General features: G+C 42.2%; 1 protein-coding gene across 1 annotated transcript in view; it reads left to right on the plus strand.

The window, feature by feature from the left end:
• The window catches only part of LOC129712423 (hepatocyte cell adhesion molecule-like), a 35,969-nt gene extending 20,242 nt beyond the window's left edge, over positions 1-15,727 (plus strand). Inside the window, 7 exon segments of the mRNA XM_055660846.1 lie at positions 4,019-4,360; positions 6,329-6,610; positions 7,762-7,855; positions 9,226-9,235; positions 9,237-9,300; positions 10,939-11,015; positions 13,598-15,727. Of these exon segments, the coding sequence (XP_055516821.1) occupies positions 4,019-4,360; positions 6,329-6,610; positions 7,762-7,855; positions 9,226-9,235; positions 9,237-9,300; positions 10,939-11,015; positions 13,598-13,888 (1,160 nt within the window). The 3' untranslated portion in view covers positions 13,889-15,727.
• Positions 15,728-18,767: the final 3,040 nt, after the last annotated feature.

An 18,767-nucleotide genomic window follows, 5' to 3' on the forward strand; every position in this document is an offset into this window, starting at 1 on the left:
AATGGGGAAAATTCTGCGCAGCAGAGGGGGACTGAGTAAGATGGCCAAAAATCACAGCCGTAAGTTGCAGCGTTTTTTCTAAAATCAATATACAGAACAACAGGAAGTGGTCAAGATCAGACTTTTAGTAATACAAAATTAATGAGATTAAGTGAACCTTGGCTCCTATGGAAGCATCTTTATTTCTGAGCCAGATTTTGTGGATGAGAGTACTATCCTGGGTCTTGACCTGTACCTTTTAGACATCTCTTCAGTGCACGGCAGCATTTTGCTGCCTTTTAGATACGAAGATGAACCAAGTGCTGTTCTGCTCTGTCAGATGAACAAAAACTATTTCAGAGCACTTGGTGAGGAAGAGCCCAGAATGGTCTCACGCCCATTATTTATACTTTAGCATCACTGAAACGAAATTTGGTCATGTTCTTATTGCTGCATGTAGTACATTATTGTGTATGCATTGAGAGCTGGGTACCTTATGATAGTGAAACTTCTTCAAAAAGTTTTAATTGGTGTGTTCAACTCCTGGAAGGCAACGCATAAATTCATATTCTCTTTTTTCATGATTTCAATTTTGCCAATTTATTTTATATCTGATATCCCCATTGTGCTTAAATAACCAATTGACATTGTGTTCTTCTCAGGGTAAGTTTAGTTTAGTTAGGTTTATTGTCATGTGTATCGGGGTACAATGAATAGCTTTTTTGTTGTGTGCTATACAGGTTAAAGGGAATAACGTTTAGCGCAGGATAAAGTCCTGTAAACGTCTTTGTGCTGACTAAGATATTGAAAGAGACAGTTTATCTTGTTCGTATAAATACAGTTGCCATTGGGATATATTGTAACATGTAAACCTAATCATGCTTCTCTATTAACTAGGGAGGAGTCATAGATAACATATGGAACCCATTTAAAGCCATTAAAAGATATGCCCTAAATTGAATTTGTAGAGAAATTATTTCAAAACCTCTCATCAGGTTGGCAATCCCTAAATTAGAAAAGCACCATAGAAAATACCCACTATCTCCCCCTCTCTCTCCCTCTCCACACACTCCCCCTCTCTCTCTGTCTCTCCTCTCACCTCTCTCTCTTCCCCCCTCTCTCCTCTTCTCTTCCCCATTTATCCCTCCTACCTCACGATTCCCCTTGTCCTCTCTCCCCTCTCTTTCTCCTCTGTCTCTATCTCTTTTTCTTTGCCCCCATCTCTCTCTTTCCCCTGTTTCTCTCTTCCCCCTCTCTTTCCTTTCTCTCCCATTCTCTCCTACCCTCCTCCCTCTCCACCCCTCTCTCTCTCTTCCCTTTCTTCCCTCTCACCCCTCTCTCTCCCCCCTCTTCTCTTTCTCCATTCACCCCCCCCCCCCGCCCTGTTTCTCCCCTCTCTCTCCTCGCCTCTCCCCCCTCCCCCCACTGTCTCGCTGTCTCCTTCCCCTCTCTCTCTCTCCACCTCCCTTTGGGAGTCTGTCCCTTCGGCACAGAGACTCTCGCGGCAGCGGCAGCGGCGCAACGCCTCCGACGCCCGGGACATGCACTGTCCGGAGTGCTCCATGGTCAGAGCCAAAGATCCTATAGCATATCTTTGGCCAGAGCTGCAGTGAGCGGCGACACGCCGGCCCCGGCAAACACTCATCCGTCCCAGCTCCCCGCATCTGTTCCGGCCGCTGGTTCTGCTCCCATCCCTCCCGCAGTCCCGGCTCTCCAACACCCGCTGACCATGCAGTTTATCCGAGTTTTGACATTTTCGTTGATCACAAAATTTCTCACCACTGAGCGCGTCAAAAATAATGTTACCATTCAAATAAATTCAAGAAAAGAAAATTAAATTAACATATTGGAATGGTTTAGTATAATTGCAAAGCTTCAGTAAAGCAATTAATGATGTTGAATGTGGTATGGTTTCATTATTTGTTCCATTATCACTATTTAAGCTGTGAATATGTTTGGGATATGACACAGGATAAAGAGTGTTTGTATGTTAAACCTCCAATTTCCGCCACTCTTGGGATTTTGGTGGTATCTGGTCTCACAGATTTTTATTTTTTTATCAGCAGTTTTAGATTATCTTTTTCTAGATGTTATATGGTATTATGATTAATGTTCCTGTAAACTAGTACATTTAAAGGGAGTGCAGGATTTGGGGCCTCAGTGTGTGGAAAGGGAATGCAAGAAACAAGGTTTCAGAGAGTGGAAAGGGAGCATTGGAACTGGAGACCCAGTGAGTTGAAAGGGAATGCCGTGACAGGAGCCCCAGTTCCTGCACTTCCTTCCACTTAAGCAAGTTGAAAGGATGCACAGCAAATGTTACCTGGCCAACCCATTAGGATTTCTGAAAAGCTGGACTGTGAATTATTGAAATTTTACCAGAGTGAACTGCTAATAGGTTTCGACTGCACAATGTAACTGTTAAGCTCTTGACCTACCTTGCATTTTTCAGACAATTAATGAGACAGAATTGTAAAAGACCCACAGTTAGCTTGTGGAACATTTCGACCCTGGGAGATGTTGTCCTGACCATTTCCATGCTCACTGAACTGCTTCCAACACTTTCCACTATACAAAAACACCACTTTTCACAGAGCTGCTCTTTAATTGCAGCCAAGGATAGGAAATGAGCCCAAGGAAAGGAAACACGGAAATGATTCCTTTGTCCACAGTTACTTAGCAATCAGAAGCTCACAAACTCCGCGTTTTACTGGGATGGAATATATATATATATTTTACGTGATACATTCAATGGAATCTGCTATATTAACCTAATCAGTCCAAACCAAATTATCTTAATAAATAAAAACGCCAAGTGATAAGGTCATACGGTAATAAGGAATGAACCTTCTGAACCTTCTGAATTTTGTAATCGGCAGGACAGTACTCTGCATATCGCCAACTTGGACAATTTTACACTTTTTATCAAGCCAATTAAATAAGCCAATTAACCTTCAAACCTGTATGGCTTTGGAGTGTGGGAGGAAACCAAAGTTATCGGAGAAAACCCACGCAGATCACGGGGAGCACGTACAAACTCCATACAGACAGCACCCGTAGTCGGGATCGAACCCGAGTCTCTGGCGCTGCATTTTGCTGTAAGGCAGCAACCCTATTGCTGTGCCATTTGGCCCATCAGGTCTACTCTGCCATTCAATCATGGCTGATCGATCTCTCTCCCTCCTAACCCCATTCTCCTGCCTTCCCCACATAACCTCTGACACCTTGTGGACACCACATATGACATGAGTGTATATATTTGGATAAGAGTGCACTCACTCTTGGACCATATTGCACAGATCACACTTCTGACTTTTGCAAACTCCCCATTAAAACTCACTTCTTCAATATTTTCCTACCTTTGAAAACATTATCCAGCCCTCTCCTCGCCTCTCGTTCCTCAGTAGCCAATATAAACCATCAGGGATATTATGAATGTAAGTGTGCAGTGATTGGACCATGGGGGCAAAGGTGGAATCATGTTAAAAATGTTGATCACTGAGAAAAGAACAGGCTGAAAAATTTGATCTGTCAATTCAGTGCTGCTTGTAGATTTTGGGCAGTTGACAGAAACAGGCAGTGTGGTGGAGGAAGGTTATATGGTTGATAGCTGCAACTTTAGAGATAGACTTTAGAGATACAGCGCGTAAACACATCCTTCGGCCCACCGAGTCCGTACCACCTAGCGATCACCCCTGTGGACGGAAGATCGCCTGAGCTAATGATGTCTGTGACTGTCCAATCTTGCTGAATTTTACATTCTTTGACTTTGCAATGGGTGGTTTTCTGCTGAACCAGATCACTATTCAAATGAATTGTATACCAGATTAATGAAAGATGGTTTGGAAGAGGGATTGCAAACTTTAAAATCATAAGCGGAATTATCCAATCCAACTTCTAATTTTGCTTTCTTATCGTTTGCATTTTATTAAAAACACAAAGTGTTGTAAGAACTAAACAGATCAGGCAACATCTGTGGAGGAAATGGACAATGTCAGGATCATTCCTCAGACTGAATTTTGCATTTTATGATTGTTTTCAGCAGCAGCAGAGGGAGTGAACATAACGACACAAGCCTACATTACCCATGGTGTGGCGGGAAGTTCGGTCTTGCTTTCTATACAGTACACAACCAGCAGCTCGGAGACTCCCGTCATCCAGTGGCAGCTGAAGAGGGACAAGCCCATCCCTTTGGTCCAGTCCTATGGTACTCGCATCCTGGGCAAGCTGCGACCTGAGTACAAGGATCGTATTGTCATCTTCCGCAATGGGTCTCTGCTGATCCACAACCTGCAGCTAACCGACGAAGGAATGTATGAAGTTGAGATTGCAATCACGGACGATGCCCCCACTGCAGCACAAACACTCAATTTAACTGTTGATAGTAAGTTGATGGCAGACTACCTGAACAGTTCTAATACTAGTATTATTCTTTGCCTCTAACTATCTGAACAATAGTACAAAGTATTATTCCTTGCCTCTAAATTACCAAACAATTATATCAAACGTATTATTCTTTGCCTCCCACCTTAGAACATTGTTTTGCATTTCCCCTCCAGTTTTATCTCTCTGTTCTCACAAAGGCACTGACTTTGTACTGATTACAGTTTTACGGGTACCTGAGACCATGACCCAATACCCATTCTTAATGTATGAGCTTAGAGGGTAATGAGCTTCCACAAATATAGACACAGATGTGCTGGAGTAACTCAGCGGGTCAGGCAGCATCTCTGGAGGAAGATGATGAGTAACGCTTTGGGTCAGGACCCTTCTTCAGACTCTACACTCCAGACTCCTGAGCTTCAACAAATGTACAGCTTCAGAGGAGAATAGATTTTACTGCCAATTCTGTCCTGATTCAGATTTGTCAGGATTGATCACATGAGATAGGAAGGAAGAACAATTTTCATTTACACGTAGATGAAGATTGGGTCTGATGTGGCCCAGTTTAAATCCAGCAACACTCTAAATAATTTTAATGCATCCGACCATTTCTTAGATTGAAGTCTATAAGACTCTGCAGAGCAAGACTTCGTATGGTCCTGGTCAGGCTGACCCAGTCCAGCACCAGACAGTGCAGTGTCGCCTAGTCACAATGAACCGGGTGCTCTAATTATACTTCCTGAAGGGAAGAAGAATCAGTTGAATGGAATGGTTTCTGAGAGAATTGGAGACCAAATATGCGAGAAAGATTTTCATATAATGTGACAGCAAAAAGACCAAATTGTGTCCATACTTCATATTTACTAGCAGTAGTACCTCAACAAAGAAACCAATTGTGCTCCTGAAATATTAGGACACAAAGTGCTGGAGTAACTCAGCGGGTCAGGCAGCATCTCTGGAGAACATGGATAGGTAATGATTTGGGTCGGGAACTTTTTTCAGAGTCGGTAAGTGAGGGGTGTGGAGAAGTGAAGACAGTTGATGTTGTGCCGGCAGTTGGAAATAAAAAGGTCCAGTGAGGGTAGAAGGCCATCTGCGGAGTTTAATGTTATAATAGAGCGATTGTTTCTATTTTATCTCTCTTTCTTTTCTAGGGTCTATTTTCTCACTTTACTTCCTTCTCTAAGTCTTTCCTAAGGGGCTTTCTTTTCCCAACACTCTTGCACTGCACGACTCTCTTGCACTTTCTTTACTTTCCTTACTTCTACCTTTTTCTTAAAGCTCAAAAAAAATGAAGCGGTACAAAAAATGTATTAAGATATATGTGTTGTGTAGGATTGTAATTTACCGTACTTCTAATAAAAATTAAATTTAAAAAAAAAAAAAAAAAAAAAAAAGGAGGAGTCCAAGAGGAGGGGGAATGTTGGAGATGGGAGAAGAGGTCAACACTGGGAGCCGAGGGACATTGGGACCTGAATTATTAAGTTTGCCAACTGGACCCACCTCTTACTCTCTCCTCTTTTTAACTCCCTGAAACTAATAGGTGAAGCGAAGAAAAAGATGTCTAGTTAAATATAATCAAATTCATGTCTGACTCCAGATTAGTTTGGATAAAAGCTAAACCTTTTGTTTGAATGGCATTCACTCTATTGACAGAGCATAACCTACTTGAATTGTGCAGACTATTTACTTGGCTAGCATCTCTGCTTCCACCCTCTGAGCTGTCCAAAAGTCTGCTGCCAGTATCCACTAAGTCCCATTCACCCATCACTCTTGTGCAAGTGACCTTTCATTGACACCATCCGTCATTCCCCCACACCCCCAAGTACCAATTTGTCTCAATTTCTGGCTCTGAGTCTATATTTGACTTCATACAAGTTATATAATTGCAAGTTGTTATTGTTGTATGGGACACTCGATGTTTTACAGCCTTGTGCCCATTGTCTGTTTTCTGCCTTGGATTATCCAGTCCCCGTGTCGAAGCCCGTGGTGGTCTTATCATCCTCCACAGTATTGGAACTGAGTGAATACGTAACATTAAACTGTTCGCATGAAAATGGAACAAAACCAATATATACATGGCTGAAAGGAGGGAACCCCCTAGAAAGCGACGAGAGGCTCTCTTTGTCCAGTGATCAGAAAACACTGACCATCTCACAGGTCCGCGTAACTGATGATGACATTTACAGCTGTACAGTGGAGAACCCCATCAGCAACTCTCGAAGCACGCCGGTCAAACTGACCGTGTACAGTAAGTACAAAAGCAGTATTTAGAGGGACACTGAGGATCGATGGTGAATAATGTGGAAAGTGGGAAGAATCATAGAAAAGATTTTGCGGATAACAGGGACACTTTGTAAGACTATTCCTCTTAAAACGGAGCATGCAGCATTTAGCATTGCCAATTTGTGGAAAAGGTGACATGGGCCTCCCCGGGTCTTTGGAAGCTTCGAGCTGTGCTCGCATTATAGCCACACAGTAGATCCAGAAGGCAGGTGCTGAATGATTGAGTGGAGCAAGGGTCCCAGATTCTCTTAGCTGGCCCTATAAATAAAAAAGGGGCTAAATTACAAAAGAAGATGATTCAATTCCCTTTCAAAGATTTATTTTTGACTATTGTTCTTTGGCATCTAAAGGGCCTGTCCCGCTTGGGCGTCATTTGCACACACACAGGTGGCGTGCGAAGATTTTGTGAATCCCAAAATCCTGGAGCGACCGCGCGTCACTGCCTACGCCACCATGCTTCATCACACGCCATGTGCGCATCACGTGCACATCACGTGCATCATGACACGTAAATTATGTTGTGTAAATGATGCGCAATGGCGCCCAAGTGGGACAGACCCTTTACATTTCCTCTGCTGGATGTGCCCTTCACAAGTTGAGACCACTGGCTGAATTATGCTGGAGTAATTGGAAAGACCCTGCTCAGATCAACCCCACACTCCTTGGAAATTTAGGTAACTAGCATGACAAAGGGAAGAATTTTATTGTAACGCAATGAATTGTTAGAACTTGGAGTGGCAGCAAGGAATAATGCTGTATTCTGAAACTTGAAAGCATTTCCAACGGAAATAGATATAAATCTGAAAATTTTAAATAGTCATACAGCGTGAAAACAGGCCCTTTTGCCCAACTTGCCCATGCCGAGTAATGTTCTCTATCTACACTAGTCCCACCTGCCCACATTTGGCCCATATCCTTCTAAACCTTTCATATCCATGACCTCGTGATACAAAATAAGTGATACAAAATAAATAGTATTTTTGCGAAACAGATCAGGCAGAATGGGCCAAATGTCCTCTTCTGTGAGTAAATGTTTTTCTATTAGTGGTTAAAATGGTTTCAATTATAATTCAGAAACGTGAAGTACAAATGATGACGTGTTTGTGTTTCTGACAGAGCGGAGCTCTTTGTACATTATCCTGAGTACAGGTGGAATTTTCATTCTGGTTACCTTGGTTACTGTGTGTGCTTGCTGGAAGCCATCAAAAAAGTAAGATCTATTTGCGATTCATACTTCTATGTTTTCTATGCCTGCTTATTTGTTTACAGAATGATTCATTACTGGAAGTGCAACTGGGTACTGATTAAGTTACTGAATTGGTAGCTTGAATTCAAATTTTACACTGATGGTAGAGGAATTCATTTCAGAATCTTGAAGCAAAAAGCCATATTTATTGCATTACCTCAACATGTTCACTAACACCCACCACTCTCTAAAAAAAACTTGCTCCACCCATTCCCTTTAAACTTTCTCCCTCTTACTTTAAAGTTATGCCTCTCTTAATTTTATACTTCGATCAGGTCTCCATTCAACCTCCAACCATCCAGGGAAAACAATCCAAGTTTGTCTGGCACTTTGTTTATATCTAAAACGTTCTAATCCAGCCAGCATTCTGGTAAACCTCTTCTGCAGGGTCTCCAAAGCCACCACATCCTTCCCGTAATGGGTCGACCAGGACCACGCACAATACTCCAAATGCAGCCAAACTGAAGCTTTATAAATCTGCAACATGGCTTCCTGACTCGTATATTCAATGCCCTGAACAATGAAGGCAAGCATACCATACGCCTTCTTCACCACTCCATCAACATTACGTCTGTTGCTACTTTCAGGAATCTGTGGACTTGGACCCCAAATTCCCTCTGAATATCAGTGCTATTAAGGGTCGTGCCATTAACTGTATACTTTCCCCTTACATTTGACCATCCAAAATTAAACACCTCACACTTGCTAGAATCAAGGAAACATACAACACAGAAATGGCTTTTCAACTACCTCATCCATGCCAACCACAATGCTTGCATATGCTAATCTCATTTGCCTGCATTAGCTCACCTGTTCGGTTGTATGGAGCCAGTCCCACATGACAGTGTGTGCTTCTCACCTCAAACAGTATTGATATAATAACTAGATAATCTGTTTGTTAATCTTCACTGTTTGAAGATTGTTTAAGGCATATTGGCTGATACTTCCAACATCACAATGATGTCTATTCTTAAACCACTTTCATTAGTTATGAAATATTTTATAGGACAACCTGAAATTGTGAAATGGAAATATGAGAGGCATTTCTCCAACAATTTGATTTTCATTCAACATGCTGGAGAAATTCAGCAGATCATATGTGGAAGGAAATAGACAGATGACATTTCAGGTCGGGTCTGCAGAAGGGTCCTGGGTCAAAATGTCCGCCATCCATTTCCTTCCACGGATGCTGCCTAGCCCGTTTAATTCCTTCATTGATTTGCTTTTTGTTAAGATTGTGAAAACCACACAAGCAACTACTCACCAGAAAGTCCATAAAATCAACATGAAAGACTGTCTAGTTCAAGTCTCACTGTTTATCTTGTTTTCTTTAGAAATAAAGGAAAAGGGAGAAAAGGAGGGATCACAAAGTCTTGCAGAGCAGACTGAAGATCAAGCCAAACGTGAAGGTACAGTGTCTCATGCAGCGTATTCCTCTGTTTTTTGACATGGCAAGGTTGGTGGGAAGGATGAGAAACATTGATGCAGTCTCCTACTGAGCAGATTATTTTTTTTCTTTTGAGGGATATGGGCCAAATACGGGCAGGTGGGACTAGTGTAGATGAGGCATCTTGGTCGCATGGACTGGTTGGGCCTAAGGGACTGTTTCCGTGCTGTCCGACTGTATATGACTGCCAAGACTCCTTTGGAGGAGTGTGTAATACCAAGCAGAACAGGTGTCATGATCCTCATGTAACCCATGTTATCAGAGGCCCAAGCTGTTTGACAAGCAGATGCAGAGTAGGAGGGGGAGGAGTAGGCAACATATAGATCTCCCTTCAGTCCAGTCTGCCAGTGACAAACTCGTCCAGTCGAGGCCCTTCTTCAGACTGTCAGGGGAGAGAGAGACACAGAGATAAGGAAGGGTAAGGTGTGAAACACCTTAAGTGATGTATCGTTTTCGCACCTTACCCTTCCTTATCTCTTCCCTGACTCTCAGTCTGAAGAAGGGCTCGACCCGAAACATCACCCATTCCTTCTATCCAGAGATACTGCCTTTCCCGCTGAGTTACTCTAGCATTTGGTGTCAGTCTTCAGTGTAAACCAGCATCTGCAGTTCTTTCCTACCGAAGAACTGTTATACCTGGTGAAAACCCATCCGGTAACAGGGAGAATGCACAAACTCTGCATCCGAGGTCCGAGGTCTGGATCGAACCCGGGTCTCTGGTGCTTGTGAGGCAGCAACTCTACCAGCTGGGTCACTGTGTCATCCCCAAAGCTATGCTTCCTGAAAAATGAGGGGTGTTTCCGATGAAATTTTGCCTACATCTACTACAGCCCATTGTAAATTGCAGGCCAGGTTTGAGTTGCTGGTCACCTGTAGCCAGTAAACACCACATTATATTGGTGTGCATATCAGCAAGTATTTATGTGGCCTATCCACTCTTATCTTTTACCTAATGTGCAATTTTGAGACCTATCGAATTTAGTCCTCAATTTCTTTCCAAATTCCCTCTCATCTTGATGTGCTTGATTCCAGTTTTAAAAGGCACAGCTGTCATCTAGTGTTAGGAGTAGAGTATTACAAAACAAAGTAAAGTTAGAACATTGAAAACAATTTTGTTCTTCTGTGAAAGTATATGAATCGAAAGGGAAATAAAGAAGATCTTTAACAGATAGTGACCCATTAGTGGATTTTTCTTGTACATAACATTATATACTTTCGGGACTGTTGAGAAAGATAATGGCCAGTACAATAGTAACCTCCTAAAGGGCTCACCTGTATAACCGTGGGAAAATTAGTTTAATCTTTATTGGCTGATTAGTGATATAATACCAAAAACGTAAATGAAGAGAAAATTACCAGAAACAGCAATGTTGACTGGAAAAATGAGGAACGTGTTTGATCACAGTTTGGTGGCTGGGCAACTGCATGAATGAGGTCCACATGAACCTTAAGAAAAGAAATGAGACCTCTTTCAGGGGATACCAAGAGTTATGGAATTCATGGAGAGCGAATATTGGATCTCAAACTAGTTAGCAGCACCTTGCTAATGACTGTTAGTTAGCAGCACCCTGTTAATGATTTTATCCTATTCTTTTCTCAGTAGCGCTGCTACCAAAAGGAGCAGAACACAAACGTGAGCGAAGGAGCCGCAAGGGATTATATGTCATCAAAGAAAAGGTAAAAGAGGCAGCGCCTTGTCTCTAGTGCTGCAAGTATTTCAACTGCTCAGTGACACATCAGGAACTGCAGAACTGTAATAAACTCGCTGCATTTAGAAACACCTGCAAATAACACAGCTTTAGAAAAAAAGAATATGCATTAAAAATATAATTGATGTTTTCACTGAATTATCGAAAACTTATACACAGCTAGTTTAAAATAAAAGAGCCACCCAGCATTATTCCATCTTTCACACCAGGTTCATAATGCTGAAAGTCACAACTCATAATATGCACATCCATATCCATGGTTAAAGATGAGAAAAGATTTATGCCTTATCTACCTTTATATTTTGCTCATCTTCCCTCTAATCCAGTGGTTCTCAAACTTTTTTTGGCCACGCCCCACCTAATCACCTCTAAAATCCTGATGACCCCCCCCCCCCCCCATGTGGTGATATATAATTCTTATCATTTAAAAAGTGAACTCCCATGACCTCGCGCGCTTCGTGCGACGTGCATGAAGAGCGATGGCGCGGTGATTATGTAATAACTACACAATAAAGACCTTTTTTACCCCCAAAAAATTATTTACTCAAAATAACATCTGAAACATAAACTACATATGTTTACCTGATGGAAAATCCTAAAAAATAACAATCGAAAATTTGGACCCAGACCTCCACAGTCGCGCTCAATTGCCCCCCTTAAAAATCAAATTGCCCTCCTGTGGGGCGTTAGCCCCACGTTGGGAACCACTGCTCTAATCCTTTAAACCCTCTAGGTTGTGGTCCATAGGTCCTTCCTGTTTTCTCTGTCTTTGCACTTCATAATCATATCCACCGACATTAACTTTCCCCTTTGGCTCCTCTCGGCTAACTATGTTTCTTTTTAATCTTCTCTGCATCTTCTCCAGTGCAATCACCTCTTTCCTGCAATGTGATGACCAGAACTCAACACCCAACCATGATCTAACTCATATTGTATACAATGTCACTATAATCTGTTTGCTCACTCATTCTAAGCCTTTGCTAATAAATCCATCCCATTATTCTTTGTAATCATCTTATTGTCCAGACCTGCTGCCTTTAAATCTCTATGAACCCCAATGTCTCTTTGTTCCTTTACAACTCTCATTATCCTTTGAATTACTATATATATATATATATATATATATATTCCCTTGCCCTTTTAGATTGTGGTTTTGGTTATTATTTATTTACCTGTGTGTATTGCGTTTATGAGGCTGTTAAATTGCAGCAAGTTGGATTTGTTGTTCTATTGTCTGTACATATGCCAATTAAACACTCATGACTGTTGACTCTTGACCTCCCCAGTGCATTTCATCACATGTTTCACCATCTGTCTGGTCAGAAATTTCTACAAACGCACTACAGAAAGCATTACCCCGGGTTGTATCGCCACTTGGTTTGGCAACAGCTCTGCCCAAGACCGAAAGAAATTGCAAGTAGTTGTGGATGTAGCCCAGTCCATCACACAAACCAGACTCCCCACCACTGACACTATCTACACTTCACGCTGCCTCGGGAAAGCGGTCAACATAATCAAGGTTCTTTCTCATTCCTCCATCTCCCCACTCCCATCGGGCAGAACATATAGAGCTTGAATCTCCAGATTCTGGAACAGCTTCTTCCTCTCTGTTATCAAACATCTGAATGATTCTTCCATTAGCAGGGGTATAATCCTGATTTTCCATTCTACCTTATTGTGTGCATTGGCCTTTTTCTCAGGAGCTGTTACACTACAATGCTGAGAAACGATATTCTTCACTTTGCTCTAACTTTTGTACGAGTTTGGCTTGATTATATTTATGTAGAGAATTATCTGATTTCATTGGATAGAACTCAATGATAAGCTTTGCATTATACCTTGATACATGTGCCTATACTAAACTAAATACCTTTCGTCTTTGAGGCAGGACACATTCAATATGCCGTGAAAGGGTCAGCCTAGCTAATTTACAGAAGCTCTGGAAGAATGATTAAATTAATGATTATAGGTATAGGTAGTGATAGCTATTGTCAATATCAAGATATAATGAAAAACCCCAGTGCATTCAAACCAGTCCAACTTGACTATACCGGTGCACAATTAACCCCTAAGCAAGGACCACAGGTAACACTTGGAGAAAAACTCTAGAGTGCAGAATCTAGTGTAACAGCATTAGAGCATTACTGTTACAGATAAAGTGCTGCTAAAACAAATACAAAGGCCACAGTGAGTTAGGTTGGGAGATCGGAATTGCACCCTGTTCAGTCGTCTGGAAAATTCTCGTATATGAGAGTTTGATATCAGCCGCAAATAAGTTGCTCTTGAATCTGGTGGCACTTGCTTTCAAGCTGTTGTATCATCTGCTCAATGGGAGAGTGGAGAAGAGAGAATGACTATGTAGTGAATTATCCTTGATTGTGTTGGTTGCTTCCTCGATGCATCGCGAAGTGTAGATGGAGTTGATGTGGGGAAACTAGTTTGTGTGATGAACTGGTCTGCAATTTCTTGCAGTCTTGGGCAGAGCTGTTGCCAAACCCAACTATAATGCACCCTGATAACATTATCTAATTTGGCCGTTGTCTTTTCCAGGATTCTCCAGAAGCTGAGGAAGACTCCCACATCGATGCCAAGAATGCATCGGATCAAGCGGAATTCATCGTTCCCTCCACATCTCCAACAAGATCCTCAAGAGCAGGTGGGCAGTCACCCAGGCGATATGGCAGATCTCCTGTCCGATCTCCTGGCTCTACCAGACTGCAGAAGTCACCAAGCAGATCCCCCAGCTCGCCAGGACACCGTGGAAGTGGCAACTGTGTTGTTCAGCCAACAGAAGTCCATATGATCATAGAGCAAGATGAAGCTAATATGGAAGAAAAGTAATGCTTAAAAGATTTTGTATCTTCCGTCACAGACATAAAATATATTGTAGGTGCAGAAATATCAATATCAAAGCCTGGAACACATCCAAGATTCTGCCCCCACACCCCTAACAATTGCTTTATCTGACTGTATATGTAATGCTGGTAACTTTGTCTTAACTAATGTACAATATTTAAGCCTTTGCTCCCACCAGTGTGACCTCCTGGTATCAAATGTATTAAAAATACCCACCAATGAACCTCATCGTAAACAGTTTAAGAAGGAATTGCAGATGCTGGAAAATCGAAGGTAGACAAAAATGCTGGAGAAATTCAGCGGGTGAGGCAGCATCTGTGGAGCGAAGGAAATAGGCGACGTTTCGGGTCGAGACCCATCTATGTCTCGACCCGACATCTCGTCACGAAACGTTGCCTATTTCCTTTGCTCCACAGATGCTACCTCACCGGCTGAGTTTCTCCAGCATTTTTGTCTACCTTCATCTCAAACAGTGGCTGTTTTGTTTTGGGTAGGCAGTGGAATTGCTCAGTTTGGGACATTGTGTGCTTGAGATGCAATTTACATTTAAAGGCATAATTATGCAATATTACATTTTCTAAATCTAAATTGAATTATTTCTCATGTGAATTCCTTAACAACCCACTGGGTAATAAGGCAGCAGGAACTAAAGGTGTATAAGCACACAGGTAGGAAATGATTGCTGTTTCTCTGCAGACAGCTTTCATAAACCCTGTTCTAAAGTGGCATCACCTCTTATATTAGGTACATATTCCACCAGATGTGACCCTGATCCACCTATATGAAAATGATGCCAGTACTGATGTTCTATTCTGATCTGACAGATGTTAGCTGACGACACAATAATTAGCCACTGTGTCCTTAGGTTGTATGTGGGAATGGGGAGCGAGTTTTACCCCACAAAAAGATGCATATGGACATGTATTGATTTGCTTTGATACCATCTGATTTGATGCCATCTTCAGCACATATGTCCATGCTTGCAGAATGGTCAATGTGCAAGTATTTATCTATTTTCCAGTCGGCAAAGTAATTGATTATAGCCTAACTTGGATAGCGACACTCTTTCAAGGACCTGAGCCATCACTTCAGTCATTAGTGGCAATTGCATATCTTGATACAATATAATGATACAATTTATTTGTTGTTATTTGAACCTCATTGAGGTTCAAACGAAATTTGGTTTCTGCAGTCATACACACAAGTAGAAGAACCAAGACACAACACAATTTACACAAACATCCATCACAGCGAGTCTCCTCCTCACTGTGATGGAAGGCAAAGTCTTATCTCTCCCCTGCACTCCCCATTCTCCTCCCGATGTCAAAGTCAAAGCCCCCGGCGGGCGATGGTAAATAAGTCCCGCAGCCATTAAAGACGCGCCGGGCGATGTAAGGCCCTCCACCGGGTCTTGGTGTTGGAGCCCCCGGCGGGCGCCAGCATGTCCCGTGGCCATTTAAAGCCGCGCCAGGAGATGTAAGGCCCTGCATCGGGTCATCCTCAACCCCGCAACTCGGGCGGGAGAAGTCGCCGTTGCGGAAGCTTCGAAAAGCGGTCTCCCACCAGGGACCCGCGGGCTCCCGGTGTCACCTTCCACCGGGCCGGCGGCTGGAGCCTCCGAATCTCCGAGGTCGGGTCGCAGCAGCACACCACCACCGCTCCTCCCGTTCCGAACTCGGCCAGCTCCGCGATGGTAGGTCCGTAGGCTGGAGCCCGGTTCCGGTTGGAGGCCGCTCCACGCTGCTAGGCCCCAACGACAACGGAGACCCGACAGAGAAAAGGTCGGGTCCTCCATACAGGGAAAATATTTTAAAAGATGCCCCCCCACACATACCCAGTTAAAAAAAACACTATAAACTACACTCAAACTACACTCAAACTGCGGAGGCCGCTATGACGTTCTGTTCTCCGGAAGCTAATATAATTCATTCCCAACCCTGAGGTGACCTCTGAGGTCAGACAATTCAGCTATGGGCTTGTTCTTTAAGGCAAGTTGTTACGAGAGATTTCAAAGAGAAAGGTTAATCTAAAGAAAATCAATAAATGATCAGTGTACTAGAAAACAAGCGATGGCTCGGGCAATGTTGTGATGGTTGTGTTTGGTTACTCCAGAGTTGGACTCAACCCAGTCAAAAACAAGATCATTTTTACACTTCAGGCTTTAGTGACATATCCCATTGATTATTCTATACTATATGAAAACCAAGAGTATGCATTAAAAATGATTTCTGGTGAACTGTTATTGGTTACACCTAATAAATATCCCTGATCAAATAAAGTGCATGCATCTTCACATCATGTTCATGTGGGAATTCAGCTTGCCTGAGATGCTTCCTGCAGCTACAATAGTCTTCTACCATGGTCTAGACCCACACGGAAAACGTCCATTTTGGTGAGGTGCTGGAGCGCTGCTAGTAAATGACCTGTATTTCAGCACCTCAGGGACAGGGAAGAGACAATCAGGAAATGGAATTCATTGGATACAACTTTAGCCAAATAATTTTTAATTTCAGCACTAGCTGTTGTCATAAATTATCTGGGATCTACTAATTTCTAAAAACATAGTTTCCACAGATAATATGGTCAGTGAGATGAAAGACTATAATGCAGTCCCACAACTCCAGGTAAACTCTGTACTGAACTCAAACTAAACATTGCTGATATTCTTCCTAAATATCCTTCTTTATTGAACAGCAGTCACGGTGAACAAGAAGATGCTTCTTCTCTTACCAGTTTCCAATGATGAATTCTCCAAAATCAGCTTATAACTGTAACTTTAACAATGATTTACACCATCATGCATTCCCCCTCCTACTGTCACAGTCTCACTGGTGTTTCCGTTATACAGAAAAAATATTTCACTGGTGTTCAGGCTAGCCCTATGTCATCTACGAATACCAACCTTCCACAGATTCCAACCTGTCCCTTCCATTCCAAGCTGGCCTCTGTGATTCCCAGACCTGGAGATCCAGGATCCTTGTCCTGAGACCAGTGCAGAACTCAGGACTTGATATTTTACTCCTTATTCTTCCCCTATCATTTCCTTACAATCTCCATCTTTGGTATAAACCATATTCTGCAGTTCTTTGTTACTACTTATCTTTTTCAGGTCAAGACCCTTCACTAGAATTGGGAAGGAGAATTGAGTCTCGTTGTCTGTACTCATTCTCTATTATTAGCACACAGCTAATATCATCGCTACTTTGCTGCATATCTTTCACGCTTTTCTTCTCTATCTCTCTTTTCCATTTCTCCTGACTCCCAGACTGAAGAAGGGTCTCAACCTGAAACTTCACCTATTCCTTTTCGCCAGAAATGCTGTCTGACCCGCTGAGTTACTCCAGCTTTTTGTGTCTATCTCCGGTTTAAACCAGCAGTTGCTTCCTACACAAAGAGAAAAACATTAGTTCAGGTGGCTGAGAGGGTGGAGGTAGGAGATGGGTGGACCAAATGAGTTTCACCAAGAGGGTGAGACTGGACGAGCTTTGTTACAGTTAAAGGGCACTTAAAATCAGATTAAGTCATCCAGTCCCACCCTAACATGGAAGTTCCTTTTGCTCTCGCCATTGCCCCATCTTCTCTGTTACCGATACAAACTTGTTTCTCTCTTGTGGACACAAGGAACTGTGTTGGCTTACCAAACGCTGATGCGGGTTTACCAAAAAAGGACACAAAGTGCTGAAGTAACTCAAGGGGTCAGGCAACATCTCTGGAGAACATAAATTGGTGACATTTTGAGTCAGGACCCTTCTTCGGTCTCTCTTTCCACAGATGCTGTCTGACCTGCTGGGTGTTTCCAGCATTTTATCTTTTTATTTCACATCTCCATTATTCTTTCATTTTTCAGAGGCACCTCTCGTGTGCCTCATCTGGATGCTGTTAGCTCTGAATAACAAATCAATATGTTGGTTTAAATTTTTATTTCTCGAACAGCAGATCGTGAATGTATATGGACCAGATGACATGTTATTTTCACCTGACATTTCCTATGGCTGCAACTTTTAAATGGAAGCAGAAGTCAGTTTTAAGGTTAGGTCATTAGAAAGCTTGAACATTTTAGATATTTGTTCAGACTTTACAGAAGGCGGTCTTTACCACTGTGGATAAATGGAGTTCAGATAAAGTTTAGACATATAGTAAATAAATGACAAAACAGACTTGAGAAGCTGAATGAACCATACCTGTTCCTATACTCTTATGTTCTCTGTCCCAGCCAGTGAATGATTATCTCAGTAAATGAGATTTATCAGTGTCATTTATTTAAAATCTATTTACATGCTGATTGCATCATAGAGGTGTGGTCTGTCAGAAATGTTGATATGAATGTTGATATGAATTTCATTCCCTCCCTCATATAATCCCAATCCCCATTGTCATGCAATGGAACTGTGTGAGTGGATTTGATGTCATCCAAGTTTAATGCTTGCTTTAGAAAATGAGAAGCCCTTATATTGCTTAGATTCCTGTAGTACGGACTGACCACTAATCAAACACAACCTGGTCTTGATTTGGTACCTGGATAGAACATTTTGTTTCAGATTAATATTTCAATGGTTTAGCCATCATTTTGGGGCATGCAGGTGTCAGTAATTTAGATTTAATGATTCTCCTAATTTAGGGAGAATTGACAAGAAACTGTGACAAATATCAATAAAGGTTTATTGCAGATTCACATTCCGCAGTCTCAAATATTTATTTTATATATTTTTTTCGGATTGCAAAAAATGTCACATTCAAGCCTTGATTCCTGGCTGCCGTATCTAAATGGCATTGCAGAGAGGATGCTTCCACTGGTGGGAGAGTCTAGGACCAGAGGTCGTAACCACAAAATGAAAGGACGTATCTTTCGAAAGGAGATGAGGAA

The sequence above is a fragment of the Leucoraja erinacea genome, chromosome 32, assembly GCF_028641065.1.
Source record: "Leucoraja erinacea ecotype New England chromosome 32, Leri_hhj_1, whole genome shotgun sequence".
Lineage (NCBI taxonomy): Eukaryota > Metazoa > Chordata > Chondrichthyes > Rajiformes > Rajidae > Leucoraja > Leucoraja erinaceus.